The 24714-nt window shown below is 34.7% G+C and overlaps 4 protein-coding genes across 4 annotated transcripts; 2 read left to right on the top strand and 2 right to left on the bottom strand.

The window, feature by feature from the left end:
- Positions 1–2360: 2360 nt before the first annotated feature.
- Positions 2361–7204, top strand: LOC142638696 (protein-ribulosamine 3-kinase, chloroplastic). Its single transcript, XM_075812757.1, has 9 exons — positions 2361–2610; positions 3429–3582; positions 3667–3757; positions 3862–3936; positions 4012–4100; positions 4278–4396; positions 5331–5471; positions 6374–6450; positions 6769–7204. Exons 1-9 carry the CDS (start codon positions 2514–2516, stop codon positions 6913–6915), a joined length of 990 nt encoding a protein of 329 aa, XP_075668872.1. The 5' UTR covers positions 2361–2513; the 3' UTR covers positions 6916–7204.
- A 1294-nt stretch (positions 7205–8498) lies between these two features.
- LOC142641696 (uncharacterized) lies at positions 8499–9798 on the top strand. Its single transcript, XM_075816174.1, has one exon. It carries the CDS (start codon positions 8639–8641, stop codon positions 9188–9190), a length of 552 nt encoding a protein of 183 aa, XP_075672289.1. The 5' UTR covers positions 8499–8638; the 3' UTR covers positions 9191–9798.
- Positions 9580–17501, bottom strand: LOC142641695 (ribosomal RNA small subunit methyltransferase, chloroplastic). The gene is made up of 10 exons (XM_075816173.1): positions 17119–17501; positions 16799–16948; positions 16119–16175; positions 14557–14658; positions 13902–13997; positions 12785–12869; positions 12402–12454; positions 11089–11172; positions 10605–10715; positions 9580–10127 (listed from the first exon to the last, which is right to left on the bottom strand). The coding sequence occupies exons 1-10, from the start codon at positions 17359–17361 to the stop codon at positions 10062–10064; spliced, it is 1047 nt and encodes a 348-aa protein (XP_075672288.1). The 5' UTR covers positions 17362–17501; the 3' UTR covers positions 9580–10061.
- Positions 17502–19852: 2351 nt separating this feature from the next.
- LOC142640203 (two-component response regulator ARR10-like) lies at positions 19853–22407 on the bottom strand. Its single transcript, XM_075814287.1, has 6 exons — positions 22269–22407; positions 21847–21999; positions 21340–21669; positions 21116–21192; positions 20627–20656; positions 19853–20524 (listed from the first exon to the last, which is right to left on the bottom strand). The coding sequence occupies exons 1-6, from the start codon at positions 22405–22407 to the stop codon at positions 19853–19855; spliced, it is 1401 nt and encodes a 466-aa protein (XP_075670402.1).
- Between the last annotated feature and the right edge of the window lie 2307 nt (positions 22408–24714).

Below are 24714 nucleotides of genomic sequence, written 5' to 3'. Positions count from 1 at the left end.
CTGTATTATTTCTCTTTCTTTCTTAAAGATTACAATTCTTTTTCCACCCCCCTTTGGTTACAGACTCCCCTCCCATAAATACTTCTTCCCCTGATGCTTTATCCAGGTGTTGCTCAAATCCCCTCCCCTCTAGATATTTCTTCTCTTAGGGCCTTTGAATAGTAACCAGAAGTTTCAGTTCTACTGTTCAGGGGTCATTTCCCCATTAATGCAGCCAGGGAGGTAGGTGCAGAGTCTTTAATGTGGAGGTGGCAGCCTTTGCTCATGATATTTTTCTAACACTGGTGTATCTAGAAGGTTCAGGGTTTCCCCCTCTTAACCAACAGTCTTTCCGAAATTCTGCCTTGACCTTCATAGTGAATCTCCAAGTTCTCTTGGGTCTGTCCGAGGAGAAACTCACCCTCGGATGTGTCCTCGGACCCTCGGCGTATGGGTCGATTCATAGTATTAACAAATTCTTAGCTCAAGAACAGATCGGCCCTCCTTGTTAGAGCCCAAAGGCCCAAATGCCCACTTGGGTCCTTTTATTCCCCACACCCTTAATATCAAAGAAATTAATTTACTTACACAAATTGTGAAAGTTAAAACATTTATTTATAGATACGATGGGATTTGAAACTTATAGTATTCATTTCATGATGATTATTCTTTAACCTCATACCAAGAAACTAGTTGCTTTTCTTTTTTACGTTGATTCTTATTTGACAATAAAAGAGTTTACCACTCAAATCATGTTAACCTTAGTATTCATGTTTTGGTTTTTGTTTCTTTCCCCTAATTTTGTTATCTAGTAGATTAGTTTTTGGTATTTTGCATGAGTATACAAAGAGAGTTTCAACATATGACGTCCGCTTCTGATGATTGTTTTTTATTTTCAGACCAAGATGCCGATTGGTTTTTTAGTATAGGCGGGTCAAATAAGAATTGAACCCCATAATTCTTATTTGACGATAAGAAATTTTATAAGTTGAACTAACTAGAACCACATAATATGTTTGTTATCTATGTGCTCTACACTTGGACTTGACCATAGCAATAGCTCTGGTTAAAAGGTGTTGGGGAAGTTTTTGCAACAAAGGCTGAAAATATGAGAACGGCCAAAATCTCCCTCTTGGGTTCTTTAGAAGTGTTTATTGTGAAGAATCAAACCCAAAATTCCAAATGTATAATGAACAAAATACTAATGGTGCTTTGACAAGAGAGAATCAAAATGCTAATAACAAAAGTGCAGAAAAAATAAAATAAAAACATAATAGGTCTGAAACTTCGACCCACAGTCAGTGAGAAGAGGAAATTAAGAGAGGTTGTGAGGAAGAGAAGAAAGGTTCTCCTGTATCCATATTTCCACCCCTATACTTCAGAATTGCGAGGATGTTAGTTGGCTAAATGGGCTTAATAAGTGTGCAGAAAGAGCATAAAAATATAACAGGTTTGAAACTTCGACCCACAGTCAGCAAGAAAAGGAAATTGAGAGAGGTTGTGAGGAAGAGATGGAATGTTCCCCTGTACTCATATTTCCACTCCTAAGGTTAAGAATTGTGAAAATGTTTCCTGACTCAGTGGGTTTTTGCTCTCAAGTTTCAACTCTATAGGGAAAACGTGGTTGGTTAGTTTTTTAGCTGAAGAGAGAGTCTTGTTTTGAGATTGGGGTGTTGCTCTCAAAGTAGAAAATGTCATTCTCTTCTTTTGAATCTGATTGTGGTATTTATATTGTGTTTGGGGTGCTCTAAGTAACTGGTTTTTAGTCAACAGAAGATGCTTTGGATCCCAAGGTATTAATCAAGTAGTAATTTTCAAGTTTGCTTTTGTTTGGATAAAAGGAAGGATTACTTTTATCATCATTAAGGGAAATGCTTGACTAAACTCTCATTGACTCTTCATTTTCAGTTGTTTCAGACCATTAGGAGGCTCAACTAAATGAGAGCTAGCAGCTGAAGTTAGCCAATGAAAGCTAACCATTTTTAAAGAAGAAAAGTGCTCGGACAGAAACTTTGGGTCACAGTCACCTAGAGCATAAAAGCTATTTTGGGTTGGAAATTTTGAATACAAGACCTCCTCCATGAGTCTGAGGTGCTACCGATGTCCCTTATTCACTTGATAGCACACATGGGGCTGGCTCATGCAAAAGGTTTAAAAGAAACTGACCCATACATTCTAAACCACACTTTCTCAATTTCTCTCATAAGTCACGTGAGATTGAGTCATGCTTAAAAAAATATAATATAATATAATAAATGAATAGAACGCACAATGAAGTTGAGCTTGGTTGAATCGGTCCAGCTTGGTTGAATCGGTTTGTAGAAAATGTGTCGCCAAAATGGGAATGAACAAAAGGCATAGAATAGAAGGACCCTCAGTCACCTTGTACGCACATCGTTATCTTCTCCCTCACAGAAAAAAAGCCCATTGGCAGTAACCAATTAGCCAAAAGAAACGGGCTTGCCAGTTGCCACCGACTTAAGTGGTGGCCTAGCTTATTAAAAGCAATTTCGGAGTGAAAGAGAGAAGAGATAATGGTGGCACACGTGGGACTCATCTCTCTCACCTCATGCTTCTCTCCTCTCTGTCGTCTTCCTCGCCTCTCCTCCACCAAGCACAAACCATTTGCCAGTACGTAAACGTATCAAAATTACCAAGTTTATCATGTCTAATATGTGTATGCACTGAATTTTAGTTGTCTGTCACTGATTGAAGCTTTAAGGGAGACACTATATGAGCTTTATGACACTACCCATCGTTTGTTTGTTTGCTGTGTGTGTAAATATATGGGCATTTTGTTATGGAATTTTTTTTTTTTGGTGATATCGAATTACTTTGTTATTGTCGTTGTTGTTGTTATTAGGGGTTCAAGAAATTACCCATCATTGTTTTTGATGAATTTCTTGAGTTTCTAGCTATCTGTTTGTAGTGGGATACTGCTTTGTTGTTTTAGCTAATAAAAATTTGGACTTGAACTTTGATGGTGCAAATTCATATTATTTCTCTAAATGCTTCTTTGATACCTATTGGTCCTGCGGTGAAGGCAATTAATGGGTTTCTGGAATTTTTCCTCCTCCCAGTCCTTTCTTTTTATGGTTTTTCGCTGTAATGGAGTAACCTGTGGGTATTAAGAGATTTCCCATCACTGATTTGTGGCTACCATGAAGTGCTTTTGCACTTAATATTGACTGATTGTGAGCAGCAGTGGAGGCAATAATATTTTAGTTGGTCTTGGGTCATTGATTTGGTGATATGATGACTTAAATTCTAAATTTGGTATTTTTTCAATTTGAGCTGTAATAAAGCTGATTTATTGGGTTTTGGAGAATAAGAGAGCTTACTCATTAAAATGAAACTATTAAGCTGTGTTCCTGTTCCACAAAATTCTGCTGAGGGAAACTATGTTTTAACTATGCTGGTTATATTAATCAGTATTAGTTGTTTGGCAGTGGCTGCAATGAATGAAGATCCAGTCCGTCAGTGGATTCTGTCAGAAGGAAAGGCAACTGAGATAACAAATATCAGTTCCATAGGCGGTGGTTGCATTAATCTTGCTAATCGTTATGACACTGATGCAGGTTCTTTCTTTGTGAAAACAAACAGGTAGATTTCATATTCTGAATTTCAAATCCTTTTAAATCCATGTCAAAGTAACAAATACATTATGATTTTCAAACACTGGATCAGGAGTATTGGACCTTCAATGTTTGAGGGAGAGGCTCTTGGTTTAGGTGCTATGTATGAAACTGGATCAATCCGTGTGCCTAAGCCATTTAAGGTCCGCAACATTAATTTTGTATATATACCAAATTGTTGTTTATTGCAACTTAAGCCCATTATTTGGCAATACAGCTTAAGTGAGCCTGTTGCTAAGCATTGTAGGTTGGACCCCTACCTACGGGTGGTTCCTACATTATCATGGAATTCATTGAATTTGGTTCTTCCAGAGGAAATCAGGTGAGACTGGAATTGTGAATATGGTGTGGGTGGTAACAACTTATATTTGAATTTTAACCATTTGTTAATTCTCAGTCTGTTCTGGGGAGAAAACTTGCTGAAATGCATAAAGCTGGAAAATCTGAGAAAGGCTTTGGTTTTGATGTTAATAACACCATTGGCAGGTACAGTATCTGGATTTTTGAACTATGGATCTCATCTCTCTCTCTCTCTCTCTCTCTCTCTCTCTCACACACACACACACACACACACACACGCACATGCGCACACATTTACAATTCTTTGGCATTTATAGAATAATACTGATTGCTTTCTAATAAGATCATATATATTCCTTGTAGTACTCCACAGATGAACACTTGGTCATCAGATTGGATTCAGTTTTATGGGGAGCATAGATTGGTTTACCAGTTGAAGTTGGCACTAGACCAGTATGGTGATAGTACCATTTACGAAAAAGGTTATCTAGCATTTGAAATAATATTTATTCCCATGAAATTATTATGATTCTAAATCATAGTTTGTTAAATACTTGTAGATACATCAATTAAAGATAATTTATTCAATCAATTTAACTCAAACAAAGTATAATAACTATATGACATGCCACTGGTTCTGTGATTGATATGTTGGAAACTTTTTCCTATTCGAAATAACAGTCCCATGGAATTCTTACATGCCTTTGTCTTTGTCCTTGCTTTTGCATTTATAATTGAAATCCAACCACAAGATAGTTGTGGGATTTTAAAGTTCCCCTTTTATACTTGAAGTGTGTGCAGTGTGCTATAAAAGTAAATCCCATGGGAAACATAAGTATCTAGATGAAGTGTGTGCAGTGTGCTATCCAAATAAGGAGTATTTTAAGATAATATCTGGCTACAAAATCATTTGAAGCTTACAAGATATGGTTTGAATTAAGTCTGACTAGAATATAAATCCTTTATCCCATTTTTTGTATTCCACTTTATACTCCACTAATTATTATATGCCACGTGTCTGATTTTTTTTTTTCCATTTTAAACTTTAGTTATTTTACAAGTAGAAAGAATACATGGCAAGTTGTGATTGGTGGAGTATAAAGTGGCAAACAAAAAATTGGGATAAAGGATTTGTATTTGTCGGACTATATATTTATATTTCAGAGATTGTTGCTATATGGCAGTTCAGGCTCCGCAGAGCTGATGAGACAGAATTTAGAACTTCAATTACCTAAATGCCTACTCTTTCATGATAATCTTGTTAAAATATGTTGTAGGGTAATACCATCAAACCCCCTTCCCCTTCCACCCAAAAACAAAAGAGAGGTATTTGCTATCATTAGCTTTTGCCAATTCACTGAAGATTTCTGGAAATGATGTATGGCAGATGATATATATATTCATCATTTTAAGCAGGACAAAGACTGGTGAAGAGTATGGGACCTCTCTTTGACAATGTGGTGATAGAGCCATGCTTGCTACATGGAGACCTGTGGAGTGGAAATATCAGCTCTGATAAAAATGGCGAGCCTGTTATACTTGACCCAGCATGTTACTGTAAGTCCAAGATAGTTAAGATATATTGTGCCAGGAGGCCCAGGCCAAATCATTTTGAGATTAAAAACTAAAAAGTGTTACTTTTAAGCATTGAAAATTAAGCTTTGCTTGTAGTTCTGTGAAGCTGATTTCTTAATCTCTTCGCTGAAGTTAGCTGCTGATATTAATTGCTTATGATGTGGAATCTTAGGATGGACATATTCTGCCTGAGTTCACGAAATGAGGAAATCAAGAATATCTTGGCATGTTTTAATTATTTCAAATCTTCACAGAGAGAGGAAAAAGAAAAAGAAAAAGAAAGAAGCAACCAAAGCTTCTTCAGAATAGTGCCTCTTTTTCATTGAGACACAGATAAAGTTATTAACATGCTACTAAGTCAAACCTTAGCAGTTACTGTAGAAATAACCAGACAACCATAGATATTAAAGGAGGCTTCCTTACCATAATTTAGATGAGAGTGACTTAGATGGATAGACGAACTTCCGTGTATCTACTGACGATTGTCTTTAGAGAATATGGAGAGATGGCAGTTGAGGACATGTCCAGAATAATGGTTGTGTTTTTGGATAATGGTGAAGTTTAGATTATAAATCAACATGTTGTTACTCAGCTGCTTAAGCAAGAAGACTTATTTTGTCCCTAAAAAAAGGATATGCTCATGTGTGAATAAAACAACCAAAATAACAGAACATATGGGAATTATTCAGAGTTTTGAAATAACACTCTAAAAATGCACATGGTTTGTACTGTCTACCAATAAAAATTGCAAGGGATGTAATAGTATATTTTTGCATTTGACTAGGATTTTAAGTTTTTGCTGTTTCATCCACTCGATCATGTTATGGAAATTGATAATTTAAAGCACTACATGCAATGACACTGTTAATTAACTTTTTGTACAGATGGACATAGTGAGGCAGACTTTGGAATGTCGTGGTGTGCTGGATTTGGAGGAGCATTCTTTAATGCTTATTTTGAGGTAATATCATCTGCTAACAGATAATCCAAAGAATTTCAGTAGCTTGCATAGGCATATCATCTGAACATAACCATATTGTTAATTGCTTAAAACCTAGACTTGAACTATATTTACTATTATTACAAAATAAACTAGATCATATTCTTAACAAGTTTTCTGGAGGAGAACTGACTAACCCAACCTCAAGCTGATTTGCACTTGTATTTTGAATGTGTCAATCAGTCTGAACCGTCTCTGTATTTCCTTTTAAGCACTAGGTTCTCAATATCTACATTGATATTAACAGTTGTCTTTTGCTAAATTGTATGTCTTCTTCAGGTGATGCCCAAACAGCCAGGCTTTGAGAAGAGGAGAGATCTTTATATGTTGTATCATTATTTGAATCATTACAATCTCTTTGGTTCTGGCTACCGGTCATCTGCCATGTCTATTATTGATGACTATCTAAGAATGTTAAATGCTTAGCATTAGGTCTGAAATGATCATGTTTATACACAACAAAGTTAACTCTGCCTTTATATTTTGCTGCTTTGGCCAAATGAACTGATACATCAAAGTGATATCAGCACTCCTGTTTTCTTGGAACTAAAAGAAGAAGAAGATATTAACAAACAAGTTGCAGACATTATTTTTGAGTAGCTTCAGTTTGAATTTCTTCATTAGGTATAATATCTCAGAAGTCAGAAGATGGAAAAAGGAGGTGATGTTTTCTTACAAAGGTGAAGCAATACACAAAATATGTTCATTTAGGTAATGACACCCTTTCTAAATTGCAGGAAGTCAGACGAATGATAGAAAGTTCGGTGTGTATTTAATGCATTAAAAAAGTGCTCTTGTTACTCATCTCTAGATTAAAAAAGCAATGACTTCTAATGATATTTCTGTAGGTTGTTGATGTGATAGTAAGGAGTTTATGAGAAATCAGATTACTCAATTATGTATGAATTTCGAGAATAACAATTTCATGAAAACCAATGGGATAAGATTCCCTTTAAATTTTCTTTGAGAGAAAGATTCCCTTTAATTGAATCTTCCTATTCTCTCCAATTTTTATTCTGGTGTAAGACATGCAGCATTTAATATTTAAACAAGTGCCATGTATTGCACTTGCACATCCGGCAAAAAAGAAGAGGGAATCGAATGATTCAACTGGAGAGAGTCATTTCTCAAAATGAAATTAGATTTGGCTTGTCCATTATAGTCTCTAAAATTTGTAATTTAAGGTTTATATAGTAAATAGTCTCATAGCTAGGAATGCAAGAATTCTTTTGTAATCTTTTTGAGCAACCACACCATGCACATGTAAAGGAATAAAAATCACTTATCCTAATTTGGATGTTTCACTCTATACTCTACCAATGGTAGCTGATTACATGCTTATTTTTTTAACTTTTTTTCTATGTTCACAATATTTTTACAACAAATGCTAAGTGTGAAAAAAAAAGTAATTTTAAGTGTTGGAATCAAATTTAAATTAAAAACAACTTACAATTTAGAATTCGTAATGAAAGTGTTGTAAAAATGTAATACTTCTAAAAAAAAAACCTCACAAACCATATACTATAATTTGTTTTTTTTTTTTTTTGGATTAACGTTGATAGAGTATAAGTTTAAATAATGTTTAATACTCCAAATGAGACATGAAATAAATTTAAATGAAAATTCCCACTCTCTCAATTATTGAATTAGAAAAAGAAAAATTGTTTGTCCTGTTCTTAATTTCTTATCTTATTTGTTTCTCAGAAAAAAAAAAAACAAAATTCTTATCTTATTTCTGTTTTGGTTGCAGAGTGAATACCCTTTTCTTATTCGACTTAAAAAAAGAAAAAGAAAAAGAGAGTGTATATTTTATTATTATTATTATCAGATAATCAAAGAAAAAAAAAAATTAATAAAGATGGATACCATATGAGTTCATGAAAAGCCTGAGTGAGCCCAAGAAACAGTTAGCCCACAACATCACATCAACTAAATAATAAGAATTTACAACAGAACAGAACTCATCCCACCTGCAGTTCCCAGTTCCCACTACTTCTACTTACCTGTTAGAACTCTCCATCAGCAAGAAGTTTCTAGAAAGAAGACCAGAAAAGACAAAACACAGAGAAAAAATAGAGAGAAGAAACTCTGTACACACAGAGAGTGAGAGACAGAGGAAAAAAAAAAAAAAATCAAAGATCATTAAATCATGGAAGGCATGGCAGAGGCAGTAGCAGTACCACCAGCACCATTGCAAGAGCTGGTACTGACTCTAGAGCAAGCCACCCACATGGCCAAACAGCTCCCCGCCACCACTGACCCCACCCACCTCCTCCAAATCTACACCTCTCTCCACCAAGCCCACCACCACCTCTCTAACTTTCTCTCCAAAACCCATCAACAACAATTCCCTCCTCCTCCTCCTCCTTTCCCTTCTCTGCTGCCTCTGCCACACGCTGCCGCCGAGAACTCCGTCTCCTCCGCAACCGGCGGTGCTGACACTGACCCGATGCAACTGGCGGATGATGATGGGGAAGATACTGAAGGGAATTCAAAGGGCACAATTGAAAAAGTTGAGGAGAAGATGAGGGATTGCTTTATTAAGAATAAGCGGCCAAAGCGGCCGCTTTCGCCTTCGGCGGCCACGATGGCGGAGGAGAGAAGGCTTTATGATGATGGGTTTGGGAGGAGTGTAAAGGGTTTTGATCCTTATGCCACGAGGTTGAGGGCTTTGGACCTTGTGTACCAGTTTCATGGGTGAAGATGAAGAAACAGAGCAAAACAGAGGAATTCAATTGCAGAAGTGAGTTTTGGGCAACATGTTATTTTATTTTTAAATTAAATGTGGCCCAAATTTTCGTTTTTTGGTTTCTGGTACGGAAGGATATGGATTTTGGAGTAGAAGATTGCGATACTGGAATCATGGGTCTTTGTGGATTCAGTCCTAAATGATTAGGAAAATGTGGATGTGGGTTAACTTTTTCTAGTGAACCCTAATTTTGGGATTTTGTAATTAATTCATTTTGGCTTTCTTTTCTCTCGGCCATTGTGTTTGGAATATGAGCGAGCAAGATGGCAATTTTTTTTCTGCATGAACCTCAGTTGGGATTTAACTCCTTCATGGTTTGTTTGTTCTTTTACAACAGAGAATGAACAGAACTGGCTCCTTTGTCTTTTCTGGTAAAAAGAACGCAACACTGTAGCATTTTGTCTCGAATTATTATAATCTTTATTTTACAATAGAGTATTACATGTAATGTACAGTAAACAATGCTTATAATTTGAAGCATCCAGCTAAATTGCTAATGCAAGACTTTTGGGGTACTTCATGATCATATACACTGTATGCAGCCGAAATTTGGGCCCAAAGATGCTACTTCCGCTATAAATATGCTTGCTATAGCCCTTGGAATATCTATGTGAAAGAGATTCGCTCACAACCCATTTTGTCTCCCCGATCTCACCATTAGCTTTAAGCCACTCATATAGAAAAATCTCGGGCAAATGTTTTTCATTGTTGAATGTTGACATCAATATTTGAATATCTGGTGCAATTCCAACAATGAGGTGAAACCGTCTGTGTGTGTGCCAATTTTGTGGGTGTTTGCCTTGATTGCCCTTTCATGAAGGCACTATATTTTCACAATCAAGTTATGCAACTTCACAAAGTCATCCATGGTAAGCTCCTCTGGTCTTGACTGCAACAGAAACCGAATGTATCAATAAAATTAGCAGAAATTATGGGACACTTAAACCCCATGTCGTTGACTCTGTTACACTACTCAAAATAAACGGAAGTATCAAAATATAAGACAGGAACTGAAAATAAAGCTCTTCTAATAGACAGCTGTAAGGGAAGAGAAAACAAGAGACCAATGAACTCTAGCCCAGCTGGCGCCTCCTCTCCTTAGAGATAGAGGGTGAGGCCGTGGGTTTAAGACCTATTGGTTGCATGTGTACCTTACCAATAAAGAAAAGTAAATAGAAAATATGAGGGCATAGTTGATAATTCTATATTTTTTTTTGTTAATGATGTTAGCTACAAGAGACAAAAATGTAGTTCCCCCCTCCCCCCCTCCCTTTTTTTATTTTTGGGGTGGGGGGAATTATGACCAAATGAATGAGTTTTTGCAATGTTTACTGATCAGTCAACTGGATATTATTTACCAACTTACTGTAGCTGGAAGGCCAACACTTCCCAAAGCTTCCTCAATTTCAATGGACGTGCATATGTGCTGAAGTGATTTTCGCAACATCTTACGTTTCCCATTGAATGCTGAATTGACCTATATCCAAACAACTGAGGCATGTTAACAGAAAGAAATGATATATAAGCATAAAGAGTTAAAAGGCAATGTTTGATATAGCAGGCGACAAATAGATAGGCTTGACTCAAGTAATGAAGGTAGTGGGCAGGGTTAGATAAGTTTTAGGTTGAAGTCTTACCAATAAACAATAATTATTATAAATTTAAAAAAGAAAAACATGAGCTAATTGTGCATCCTTTTTCTACTGCATGTCAGGCTATCAGCCAAAAGTAGACAATATAACATAATTGTTGCCAAAGGCCAGCATTAAAACTAGCTTAAGTTTCTTGAATATGATAAAACTTGAAACAGTTCAAGAGTATAATATCTTGCACATTGAAATTGAAACAACCATTGAGAAGAAACTCTTAGTAGAAGAAACTCGGGGATAGTCTGCAGCTTGTTTGAGCTTAAATACAACAACAGCGGCATCAACCTACAGAAACAAGAAAGGATCAGCTTAATCTCCATTCATTTAACTAATAGGTTGTGTGATGTGTTGTTGATATAAGACATTCATTATATATAAGACAAGATGTATGATGTGTTGTTGATAGTCATGCATCCCTCATACATTGTAACTATCGTTCATAGTCAAGCATCACTAACTATCATGCTATCCCCCAACCCACAGCACTAACAACATCATTTAATATGTTTGAGCAACTACTATGGCAAAACAGAATATTTAGCATATAAAATCAGTAACAATTGAGGGCCAGTGGTTCTATACTTGAAAAAGTTGCAAGTGTCCTGATGGGTTTGAGATGAGTGATTTTCTTTTCGGTGCAGAAAACAAGTATTGGTCAAGTTTTGCCATATTTAGATATGTTACAAGCATGATGAGGTATGCCATGGACGGATGTCAGCTCTATAGAGAAGGAAAAAGTTATCAGACCATACTTTAAAACCTTTCACTCAACATTGTTTCAAACTCATATAGCCAGAAATTGATGGACTTCTTTGAAAGTTTCTTATCACTGTTTGGTAAAGTGGCAACTTGGGAGAAAGCATACAGGTAAGAGACATTGGCCAGCTACTTCAAGTTGTGACAGGCACATGAAAAACCTAGAAGTTGCAGGCTAGAAAGAATTCCATCTTTCTGGCTGAGGAAGACAAGGGTAATACCTTTATTCATTGGCAAGTTACACATACACCCGATGGACATTGAACCCATGAGCTCACTCTCCACCTTACACTTACATGGGGAGGAGATGCCATTCAAGCTAGAGATCATTGTCATGTTACATGAAGTTCAAAAAGAAAGGGGGGAAAAACAGAGGAAATTTTAATAGAGAAATGCTTTCATGAAGTGCAAAAAGCCATGGTATCACCATTTTATGTTTGTTCATATGTCTAGTGTCTCCCTCCTTGAAGGAAATAACTTCGTGCATTTTACCTTTTCCCCCTTGCTAGTAAATTTTACTTCGTTTTAGATAGGTAGATAGTGGGGGAGGGGGAGGTGGGGTTCGAACCACAAGCATGGAAAAGGCTTGTTATGCACATTATGCATGTATAAGATATACTAGCCATAGTCTAGTAAAAATTTAAATTTATTCAGTCAAAGTTTCTATATAATTGTTATGGCATGTGCATTTAAACAGAAATTACAAGTGATTGTGTTAAGAAGTATGTATATGAATTTATGGAATATTAATCACTTACATTGGGCTGAGGGAAAAAATTTGTCCGTGGGACCTTAAACTTGTATTCAGGATCTGAATAGGGAATTCACAAACAGAAAACCTACGTCAGAAAGATATCTACAAAATTGTGCAAAATATTCTGGGTAATAGGCAGGTAGAGAAATTTATAAGCACCAAAATTTGATAATTCTTTAACATAATATTGTTTTGGCTTCTTTGATTGATTTGAAGAAAAATAAGCAAACTTGACTGTCATTTATAAACAGCATTAAAAAAAGGGTAACAAATTGATCCACTCATCTTCACATTTTTCAGTACAAAAGCTCACCAGTCGTGTTAAAGATCCTCAGTTGATATCCATTTTGAAATCGTTTTAAATAGTTTATATTATTGCAAAGATACCTGAATAGAAATTGACGAAGATATTGATAGGTCGGTACTCTGATGTTCGCAAAGATGATTGCACCAAGCGCACTGCCGTCTCCTCCTGGAAATATTCAATAGTGAAAGTAAGTAGATAAGTCTGTTAAACAAATCTGAGTATGATCCACAATCCAATCTGATAATCTGAGAAGTAAGAATCTGTCTTTTTCTCATTTACTTGGCTGTTTGAAAATCATTTACAATTCTGTTGATCAATTTAGTCAAGCAGATCAAGCCAATAGTCCAACTACCAAGCCTACTGACACATTCTGCCTTGCTAACATTCATCTTTTCCAAAGCAAATCCCTTCTTTTTTTTTTTGAAACCTAGAAATTAAGGAAAAATTTAACTTCTAACCTCACATGAAAGTCTGAAGTCTTCCAAAAAAAACCCTCTTGGTTATCAAGAAATAATTGTTGAAAACAACCCTATCAGCATTATCTCTTCATCCTTTGCTAAAAGATAAAATATTTGGCCTTTATACTATCCCTTATGCCATCAAGTTTCTATGGCTCTTCAGGCCCATGCTTGAACCTTAAAATGTAGAATGCTTCAATCAAAATTAAATTTTCAATAAGTGCATTACCACAATTAAACAGTGGAAGTGGATTTAGTAGAAATGACAGAAAATTTAAGCAGCCTAATTCGTTCACATTAATAGAGTTAAGGAACCATCATATAGCAGATAAAACTAGAAAAAGGCCATAAATCCCTTTGAGGATTTAGAGAGGTCTATTTCAGATATTAAACTCTTCTTCCTTAAGACTCTTCTGGATTGGGTTGCAGTGTTAGGCTTTCGTTCTTTTTCTTCAGTCCATAGTTTCACGGACTTTTGTACTTTATGCACTTGATTTGTTTTTTTCCTTGATGTATACTTCCTGTATACTTAGGTGAAACCCTTCTTCTTTTTAATATATTTTTATTACTTATCCAAAAAAAAATCCCTTTTCCAATTCCAAAGGCAAGTGCCTCCTAATAATAAATTTCTAAAAAACAGTACAAATAAGAAGTAAATAACAGAAAGGTAGATATATTAACCTGTATACTGAAAAGAATGGAGAAAAAAGGAATAGAAAAAGAGGGGGGAAATACTGACCTGGAGTAAGAGAACAACTTCTGAAAAAATGTCTCCCATTGGAAGTAATAGTTTCACTACTTCTGTACTTATATTGAAGGGTATATTAGAGACTACCTGCAAACAAGAAACTCATAGCTATGTTGTCTTTAATGTTTACTCAAAGTATATTGTAAAAAAAAAATAGATACACAATTTGAGGATTTGGATAGTTCTAGTGTTCAGATGATTGCCTCTTTTAGTGGGAGTCTTTTTGATTGGTCTCGGGCTTGGGGACTCACGACTAGTGATTCTCTCCCCTCTTTTCTTAGCTCTCTTTCTCTCTTGTAATTATTCTGTTGTTTAGTTTTCTTTTTTGTTTTTTCAGTCTTTTTCTTCTTGTATTTTCTGGGTTTGCTCTATGTTTTTCATGCATAGAGTAGCCTTTCGTATATATAACATTCTTACTTATAAAAAAAAAAACACACATAAATATACGATATCATCCCAAACTCATGTTCTGGAGAGTCTTGAGCCACATTTGTAAACAAGTGCAATGAATTTAATCATTTGGGCTACATACTTTCTCAAAAGATGCATTTGCTGCAACATATCTATAAATAGGACCAGATTTAGGAGGATAGTGTCCAAAAAAAACAAAGGCAGATAGCACATAAATATGAAGAAGGGTTCTCACTTTGGCATATCTTGACATTGGATCATCCAATGACTTTTTACTTCCCAGCAACAACGTCATGTGCCAGTGAATATGACATTTGACAAAGTCTTCTTTCAAAACCTATAGGTTTCAATTATAGAAGTCAGCATTGTTCCCAATGTACAGCAGGAAATGAGAACTCAAAAAGTTGCAAAATAATAGGAATCACACCTTGGAGAAGGTTATCTTTTCAGAAGCCTTGAAGCTTCGTTTGAGGTTGTGTGATACACCTTCTCTAAGGTGTGATGCCCTCCGTCCCAAATTGTTGGGCCTCTATTCCATTTTGGGATGTCCCAAAATGTAGTCCTTTTTAAAATTCAATAAATAAAATTCCTATCTTACCTCTTACTTTATTTAAAAATCACTACCATTCTTTCTCTAGAGTTTAAATTAATGAGGGCAGTTTTGGAAACTTGTACCTCTTTAAATAAAAGACAACGCATCAAATGTGTTCCCCTAAAAAGTTAGATTTTCTAAATAGGACCAACAATTTGGAATAGAGGGAGTATTTGTTTATGTTTTCTGTTCTTAAATTCCCAACCTTGCAAACACACATTGGTTTGCCACCTTTTAAACCAAAATCCAAAACTTCAAAACCCTAAACCACCCATCTATCAATTAGCCCCAAATAATTGACATAGTCAAAACACTGTTCACTGGTTACTATCTATAGCCCTGGAAACAGCAACCCAAATCCTAATTTTCCCCGATAAGTCATCAACAAATCCTTCCATTCCTCTTTACCATTAAAAACCCCATATCTCTTACTATTGTCTACCCATTTTCTGACCAAACCCTAACCCAAATTTCTCAAAAATCTCAGCTGTCCAAACTGCTAGATCTGATTTGGTTTTGCTCCCTTTGTCCTAATTTAATTTTGGTATCAAAGTGGTTAGTTACACCAATACATTTCCACACAGTGGTATTTTACACACCTTCAGTGATGTGATGGGGGGGGGGGGGTGGGGGGGGAATTACAGATGCATCTTAAAGTAAAGGTTTTTCAAGATAGACTTAAAACAAATATTTTACGATGATAACAGTTAGTTTTCAGTTTTCAACAAGGTTGTCAGTGATTGATTATGCTAGAAAGTTCAATGAGCGTTATCAAATGTGGAGTAGATGAAAGTGTATGCATAACAATTGGCTATAAAGTGCAAAAGTTAAAATCTTCCAGAGTTCAATGGAAACCTGTTACACTTAAAAGTACACAGCAATTTGTATGATGGCCATTTTTGCATAGCATCCAGAAAATTCGTAAACTTACTGAGAACATATCTTTATAATGAAATACATCTAAAGTCATTCACTCAAAAGTGTGAAAAGGTAACTAATACATGAAATTTCTGAACTGCAGTCTTTCATTCTGCTGGTTTATTGAAATGTTATACTGAAAAGCAAGTACCAGCTCCTCACAGATGATGCATTTAAGTTGTCACTTTCAAAAGAACAATATAACATGTGCATCTCAGCAAGAAAGAGACTAGCCAGAACACATTATTACTTCTCAAAGGTTATTTATCATGAAAAGTATAGTTTACCTTGAACCTTTCTGTACTTGCAAATCTTTCACTCACAAGAGAAGCCATGTATGGATCCTAAAAATCAAGAGTACACAAATAAGTCTGTGATATCGAAATAAAACAGAAAAGCATTGTCCTAGTTTTTGCAATAAACAACACAATCTCTCCTCATGGTTGCTTGCAAGGCTTCAGATTGTATAAAACCCTGAAAAAAAACCTCAAGATCCTACTTTTATAATAAACAACTTCAAATTGTCGATGATTCAGAGGCCTATTATGAAAACCCAAAATACTATTCTAATGAAAATTCAATATTCCTGAATAGTGTTCACTAGAGTTGAGGACATGTTTTATGCTAAAACAAAATGCCATAGACCTTAGGATTTTTTTTTTTTTTTGATAGGTAACGACAAATATTATTAAAAAAAAAAAAGCCAACCCGAGTACATTGGGGATGTACTATGGGGCAAAAATCAAGAACAAAAATTACAATGATCAAGTAAATCAGAAATGGAAAAACAAGTAAAATGCGACCGAGCCACATAAGTAACTTATGCATCATATTCAAGTTAAAGAAAGCATATATATGAATGAATGGGACACAATTACGTGCACACACAAAAAATACAAATACATATACATATGCTTACACATAGGAACACAAACCTTTATATATATATATATAACTTGGAACTAACCTTTTCAATGGCAAGCACAAATGCACCGGCATTTAAAAGAACATTAGTCAAGGAGCCAGTTCCAGGCCCAATTTCTAGCACCACGTCGCCTTCTTCAACATGGGCGGCACTCGCGAGCTGCTCATTGATGTCAGAATTCAACATATAATGCTGCAAAAATCACAACAACATTCGTTCATTGAGGCATTTCGTCGAACACCCAACAGAGTATACAACTGACTTCAACTATATTTCTTCACTTGACTAAATTTAGAAACTTTTGGTGAGAAACGAAAGTAAGAGCAAAGAAAAACTGTTGACTGAGTGTTGGGAATATGGACCTGGCCGAGGGATTTTCTGGGGACGCGGCCTTTGGAGTTGAGAGCTTGAAGAGTGGACCGGTAATCGTCTGGGCTTCTGTTTCTGCTTCTGCTTCCATTGGTGGCGCAAGATATGTATAGTGGTGTGCCTGCGGTGCTATTGTGCGCCGGGAGTGTAGGTTTGAGGGTTGTTTGACTTCGTAGTGGTGTAGTAGTAGGAGATATTGGCGGGAGAGATTGGAGTGAGAGAGGTCTGCTACTCATCTTTCAAAATGCAATGCTAAGTAAAATACTAAAATGTACTTCATGCATATGATATCATGCGAATGGCAACAAGACGGATATGGGGTGGTTTTTCTTTCCTCAAATCTTGTCTTAGTGGTTACCTATCTCCCACCACTAAAAAAAAATTGTATGAGACAGACATTTACGCCCAATATCTCACTGACGTATGGGTCTCACATGCGCTTGTCTCACAAGTTACTATCTCTTCCCACCACACTTGAATTAATTTATACTAGTCTCGTCGCACGCGCACAATTAATTTATACTAGTCTCGTCATATGCGCTTTGCGCATGCAATGAGACTTTTTTTTTTTTTTTAGTGGTCATAGCAACAACAAAAAAATCTGAGTTTTTTTTTCTAAAGGAAAAAAAAAAGAGCAGCAAATGTGGTTTGTTTAACTTATTTTTTTATTTAAAAAAAATAAATGTGTAGTTACTTTGAAGAAGTGGGTTAGTAGGAGAGTGTTCCTATTTTGTAGGCAATATTTTAGTGCAAGTTAGACGTATTTTTACTGAACTATCATTTGGTTTTGTCTCTACTTAAACCTAGGGATGTAGGGGTATTTTGGAACAAAAAAAAAACTAGTCCAAATAGGAGCAGCCTCTTAAATAGTAGTATAGATATAAATTTTAGTTAAAAATATACTCTATCATTCACTAAGTTTAAACTCATAAAACTTCTTAAAAGTCAAGTTTTTAAGGCTACGAAAACCTTCTCAAATTATAACTATAACAATCATAAATTTAAAATTTAAAGTTTAAGCAAATATATATGCGTGATTAAAAATTTTTAGAAAAAATCTATAAATATAAACGAGGCGAGTTCAGAGAAAAAGTTAACCCCGATCCTCACCCTATTTACTTGTGGGATGGGTAAAACCCACCCATTAAGGGTTTGTGAGGCGAGTTTAAATTGTTATTCTATTCTTAGCTATTTTATAATTTCTAAGGCTTTTATTTGTTACTTATTTAGCAAATATATATACCTTTATTTGTTTTGTACTCTCAATAGTATACCATCTTCATATCTTGCCTTAAATGTGAACACTTTTAAAAATGTGAACATCATTAATATGGAACAAAGTTTCTATTCAAACTAGTTTGGAGAAAAACTCTTCAAACTTATCATATATCTCTTTTTCGGGTGTGAATTCTGAAAATCTAACCATTGAATTTCATGTTTCTTATGTTCTTAACATGCATATCAAATTTTGTTCAAATTGGATTTTATTTACTATTTGATCAATGAACTTATTTTTTATACACAATTTTAGATTATAAAAACTTGAAATTTTTACATTTGTTTGATGATATAACAATTGATTTTTGATCTTCTTGAAATTTGCAAGCATGAAGGTTATAATAAGAACATGTAATTCAACAGTTAGATTTTCAAATTTCACATTCAATTTAAAAATATATGGTAAGTTTAAAGGGTTTCTCTCCAAACTAGTTTGAAGAGAAAATTTATTCATTAATATGTTTTTGGCATCAACTTATTTAACTTTTTGTTAAAAGTATGCTACAATATTTTCCTCTTATTAAGTTATCATTAATTTATTATAATATATGCTTTATTTTGTGCATGCCAGTGTGAGTGTGTGCACTATTACGAAGTTACCCTTGTCCATTGGCATGCTTTCCATAAAATGTATGTGCATTTACGGTTGTGTGTAAAAAACAACACCCTTTACAAACCACACCGTTATCATGATCAAAGCATGATTCAAGTGGCTTTTGGTTCTATTCTTATTTTAAAAGAAAAAACAATAGTTTTGCTTTTATTTCAAGCAAAGGGGAAGGTGATTTTTTTTTAAAGAGTTTCAATCTATGACGTCTGCTTCTGATAATAACTTTTTTATCATCAAAGCAAGACATCAATAAGTTTTTGGTGTAGGTGGTGATTGAACAAGGCAAAGGTGATTTGGTTTATTTATTTGAGCAATAAATTAATGTAATGCATCTTTTTGTCTGTAATTGGTTCGTGCATTATATAATAGGACTCCTGTGAATGGATGTCTTAATGCATGAATGGACTCCAGCACTAATGTAACAGATCAGTCAAATTTGTTGCCAGATCTACATCCTTAATAGAATCTTCAACTTCAAAATGACATATTTCTCTCCACAAAAAAAAAAACCCTTTAAAATGGAAGAAATTTATGCTTGTTTGTTCGCTTGAGACCAATTTTGTTACTTTTTCTAGTTTATGAGGACTAGAAATTAACATAGTGATCCACAGGAGAATAAGAGGAGAAAATGGGATAAATATATCAAAATTCATAAGTAAACGCAATATCTTTTCAGTTGATTCAAGATCAATGGATAGCAAAGTGGTTTGTAATTTGTATTTAAAAGGATTACATAACTACATAGAGCAAAAAAATTGTTTTACTATAGGAATTAAATACAAGAAAAGTATGAATGAACCTTCATGTTTTGTTTGCTACAAAATTGCATGACTTGAAAATTAAATGTCCTCTTCGGAGATTAAATTGTCAAAATCACTGCTTAGAAACAGTTGAATAATCTCTTCTGGAAAATCAATATCTTCATTGGCCCCAAAACTGTATGATTCATCTTGTAGCAGTGATGGAAGTGGTGGAGGTGGAGGCAGAGAATGTTGCTGCTGTGGAATGGAGTTCATGAACATTGAAGGGTACTGGTTCATAGTCTTGCAACCGGAATTTTGGGACATGGACGGAGTCATACTTCTTCTAATTTCATTGGCATGTTTAAGACTCCCTTGGTCATGCCCAACATACTTCCCATCACTGGTCATCTTGATTCCACAAACACAAGGGTTACCCGTGAATAAACGTGGATATTCATTGGCATTGCTTTGTGATTCAGTGCTTAATATGTTTACCAGACTGTTAATGTTAACTAGGTCACCTTGGAGATGAGTTGAACCCACCTGTGTCAAGCCCTTATGAGTACCATGCTCTGCAATCCCAAAATATGATCCACTGTTGTTGTTTAGAGGAGATGCATCAATTTTAGATGCCTTCCTATAGTTATGCTCATATGCTTTGGGGTCAAGAATATGAGCATAACCATGGGAAGGAACGGTAATGTTGCCATTGCATCCTGGTTGAGATGGTGTCCTGTTGGGCCACTTAATGGAGAACTGAGAATTTAGCTGTTGTGTATTAAGAGGAGAACCACCAAATAGAAAAGAAAGTTAATCAGCATCATTGATTGAGATTATATCATGCACAGAACGTGTAGACTGCTTTCCTACCTGAACTTGCTTTAAGTTCCGACGGTATTTCTGCAAAAAAGACACACCCTTCATCACCAAATATATGAAAGCCTCCAGTATTTAATCCAAGAGCATATCAAGGAATTCTGCAACACAAACTCATACTTGGATATGAGTCTGAAATCATTTGAAATTTCTTTAAACCTGATTTGTCTTCCATTGCAAGATTTGGTGATGCAAGGTGGAGTGATTGCATAATATCTTTGGACAACAGAAATGTGCAAAAGAGTTTGCTACCTATTTTCAGAAAGTAGAGGTTTGGGTATATTATCCAGGTAGATATCCTACTGGATCAATATTTTCACACAACAAAACATTCATGAACTTGCACCTTGTTCTTCTTTTCTTATAAAACAAGCTATCTGATTTAGTATGAGCAAAGGCACAAGTAAATTCTTGTTTCCTTAACTAAAAAGGAAATATGTGATAATATTGCGCGGCATATGTAAAGCAGACCAAGGAAGATACCTGCAAGTGGCTTGCAACATGATGTCTAGTTAATCCAGGCACATTCATAAACTCAGAGACTCTCTTAGGGACAGCCCCTACATTCAAATAATGGGAAAGAAAAAAATCATAAAAAATGAGAGAGAGAGAGAGAATAATAGATAAAATTTGAGGATGGAAAAAAAATAAAAATAAAAGGAGAATGACAACCATATCTGATAGAAAGCATGCATAAGGTCTCTTACTTTCAAGTCCCAAGTGGTTAATAGCTTCCAAAAATTTTTCTTGCAACTCATTAGTCCACCGAACCTTATGCTTTTTTTGTGGGGTGGAATCATCTTTATCTACGTCTTTTTTTTCACTTCTCCTCCGTGGTTCTGGTCTATTAGCGTCTTGGTGAACCCAAGTTGCTTCACTAACAGATGTGCTTGCCATTGTTTTACTTGCTTTCTGTGCAAGGAGATGTTGCCAGAGGTTTTGAACTTCGTTTGAGCTTGAAGGCTTCATGATATATAGTGAAATGCCACATTCAAGATCTTGTGATACAAATTTCTCCATAAAATTGGCAGACATCACTAGATATACAACGAAAAAACATTAAAATCAATAACAGAGAAAGAACTAAAAACCTTAATGCTCCAACTGATTGCTGAGATGTCAGAAGAAAAAAATTTCAGAGTTTCACTTATGTTCACGGCTTCTCAGCAATTAACCTATATAATATATGTATGCAAATGAGCAGTTACACTTACAGATAACGGGAAAGTTGAATTCCTTCTCAAGGCAATTCAGGAATTGAAACCTGTTCACTTCTGGCATATAGATGTCTGTCAGAACAAGGTCAAGTCTGGCCTTCCTCTCTTGAATAGCCTCTAATGCTTCAGTTGGCTTATCATAATGAATAACTGATAGAGAGACAAAGAAAAAAGTCATGACCATGGAATCAAATGTTGGCAACCTTTTCTAACTAAAACTAAGGTTGACATGTTTTTACTGTTATCTTTTTTAACCATCTAATTCTATCAAACTGTCATTTTATCAAAAGCTGTGATAGAGAATATTTGGAATGAATTAATAGAATACACAAATTGCAAGCAAAATATTCCCAAATATCTTAAAAGGAAAATTCCTAAGAGAGATTTATATGTATGGAAACATCATTTTAATGCAGTACCTTCATAATTGCCAGCTTCAAGCATCGTGGTTGCAATGTGATGACATGTAGAACTACCATCTTGTACCAGGATGCAGATTTCTGAAGGAAAGTTGTCAGTTTTGTTCCACTCAATTGTCCTAGAATGAGTTGCATCCATCATTGAAAACTTATGTAGTCTATTTTCAAATGCCTTGATTTGTATCTATGATCATGGAACGTCAAAGCGGAAAAGCATGCATGCATTGTTAGGATAGTTTTTCCATTCAATCTCTTCAATTTATAGTTTGTTATTAATAGGACAGGCAAGGATTTCAACTATCAAGGAGAAAGAAAAACGTGTTGTAGGCATTGAATTTACCACACAGAATCAGTAATAATTATAAAGGGAAAAAAAATGCGTGAGTGTTTGATGTGTATTTTTGCCAAAGTGGTAATAAAATAATTTAGATACCTGTCTTTGTTTACAGTATGTTCCTTTTTATTAATTTTTTTTCTCCCTACTTTTGAGTTTATTCATATTGTGTGGTGCATTGGTTACTGACTAAAAACATTTGTAATGTGTTAATGGTATTTGTCATAAAATACAAAGGAGAAGAGATTATAGTGGAGTAAAGAGTGTTTAAATGATGAATTTGCTTCTTTTCACATTGTCATATGTTTACTGTGAACTAAGCTTATTGTAAAATGAACTTCATAGCAACAAGATAATATTGCAACCTAGAAAGTATGTAATGTATTGATATATTAATTAAGGACACGTTTGGTACACTGTAATAAACATTGTAATGGAATAAGTATTACATAGGAATAATCATTCAATTGTTTGGTTATGTTTTTATTACAAGTAATAGCTATTTTTTAAAATGAAGAATGGTTATTCCTTCTCAATATGGTTGTAATTGTTATTCTTTAACCTACATAATTAACTATTAAAATAAAGTTAACAAAATACCCAAAGCTACTACTGCTATTCTCTTCTCCATTAAGGGTAAATTGTTTCTCAAGGAAAAAAAAATATTAAGGGTAAATTGTTAAATCATAGTCATAGATACATACCTATATCATGAGTTTCTATCATTAAAAACACTGTGATCCTGCAAATAGAGCATTTAGTACTCATCTTGTCAGGATTGTTTGAATTTATGTGACCTTTTTATGAATTTATTGAGTCCCCATTTTACATATTCCTTCTAGGAGAGAAAAATTTATTACTTGACCATAAATGTGGCTAGTACCATTTAATATAAACTTAAAACCTTACCAACAACAAGGTTTTAACAAACACTGGTATTGATTAAGAGTAATAATTATCTTCTTTTTTTCATTACACTCACATTTTTGCCCACACCATGTTACTGTTGTAAACTTTGACACCATTAATCCTGCAATATTTGGATTCCAGGATTTAATTACATCATTGTTTGTGATTAGGATACTACTATAACAAATTTGACAACATCCACATGCTTGAAGATTGCTTGGGCATATATTGTTATGGCTACCTCAATGCAATAATATGGAGAAGAATTGGTTAACACAAAAATTTTATTTCTGTAATTGGACATTGTCTTCTGAACAAAAATTATTCATGATTAGAAGTGAAATTAGCTATAGATGGAAGAGTGCAACTAATCAGCTTGTGAAGATAACAGGGAATAGATGGCATTTTAAAATTTTATTTAGTGACAATTCTAGACAGTATCGTTACCAATAGGTCTCTTATGAGGCGAAGACACAATTTTAAGGGTGACACAGATTGTCACCAGCTCACCACGCAGAGCTATTTGCCTCCCCAACATAGTTCTTAGGGTGCAAATTATTAATGGTAAATAAAAAATTAATGTCAATGGTATGCTTAGATGAGAACCAATACAAGCTTGCCAACTCAAACGTTGTCAATTTTTTTGCGCAAATACCATTGCTCTTACTGCTTGTTTCATGTTTTTCTAGTTGGTGTTACTGTTTGGAGAGCAACAAGCATAATATTTGCATATTATGTATAGTTTTTTAAAACTTCAAATTTCTTTTTAAGATGCAATAATACTTTAACACAACTAATTTTTTAGGAAATAACCTGTCTGTAAATTTCAGAATTTTGAAAATTATTTGCTAGAGATGTTTGTATTTATTTCTCATGTCATATAATATTTTGAGATTTATATGATGACAAATGGTGGGAGACGGCCTTTTCACTTCATCAGTATCATATGCAAAAGCACATTAATCAACAAAATGGGAAAACATCCTCACATATTAAGATGATGCATAAAATAATACCTATATGTTTACTGGTAACAAAGATCAAATTTCCATGTGCGTACTTATAGTAAGTGAGCCTCATTATTTCTTATGCAGACTCAAATGACTAGATTTGAATAGAAGCTTTAAAACTTAATACCATGCAACTAGAAAATGGCTTTTGTTTAAGGTTGAAAACATATATCTAGCTTTTAGTTGTTTAAAA

This window comes from Castanea sativa, chromosome 6, assembly GCF_040712315.1.
Source record: "Castanea sativa cultivar Marrone di Chiusa Pesio chromosome 6, ASM4071231v1".
In the NCBI taxonomy this organism is placed as follows: Eukaryota; Viridiplantae; Streptophyta; class Magnoliopsida; order Fagales; family Fagaceae; genus Castanea; species Castanea sativa.
The sequence above is the reverse complement of the archived record's forward strand: the minus strand, read 5'-3'. Positions and strand labels throughout refer to the sequence as shown.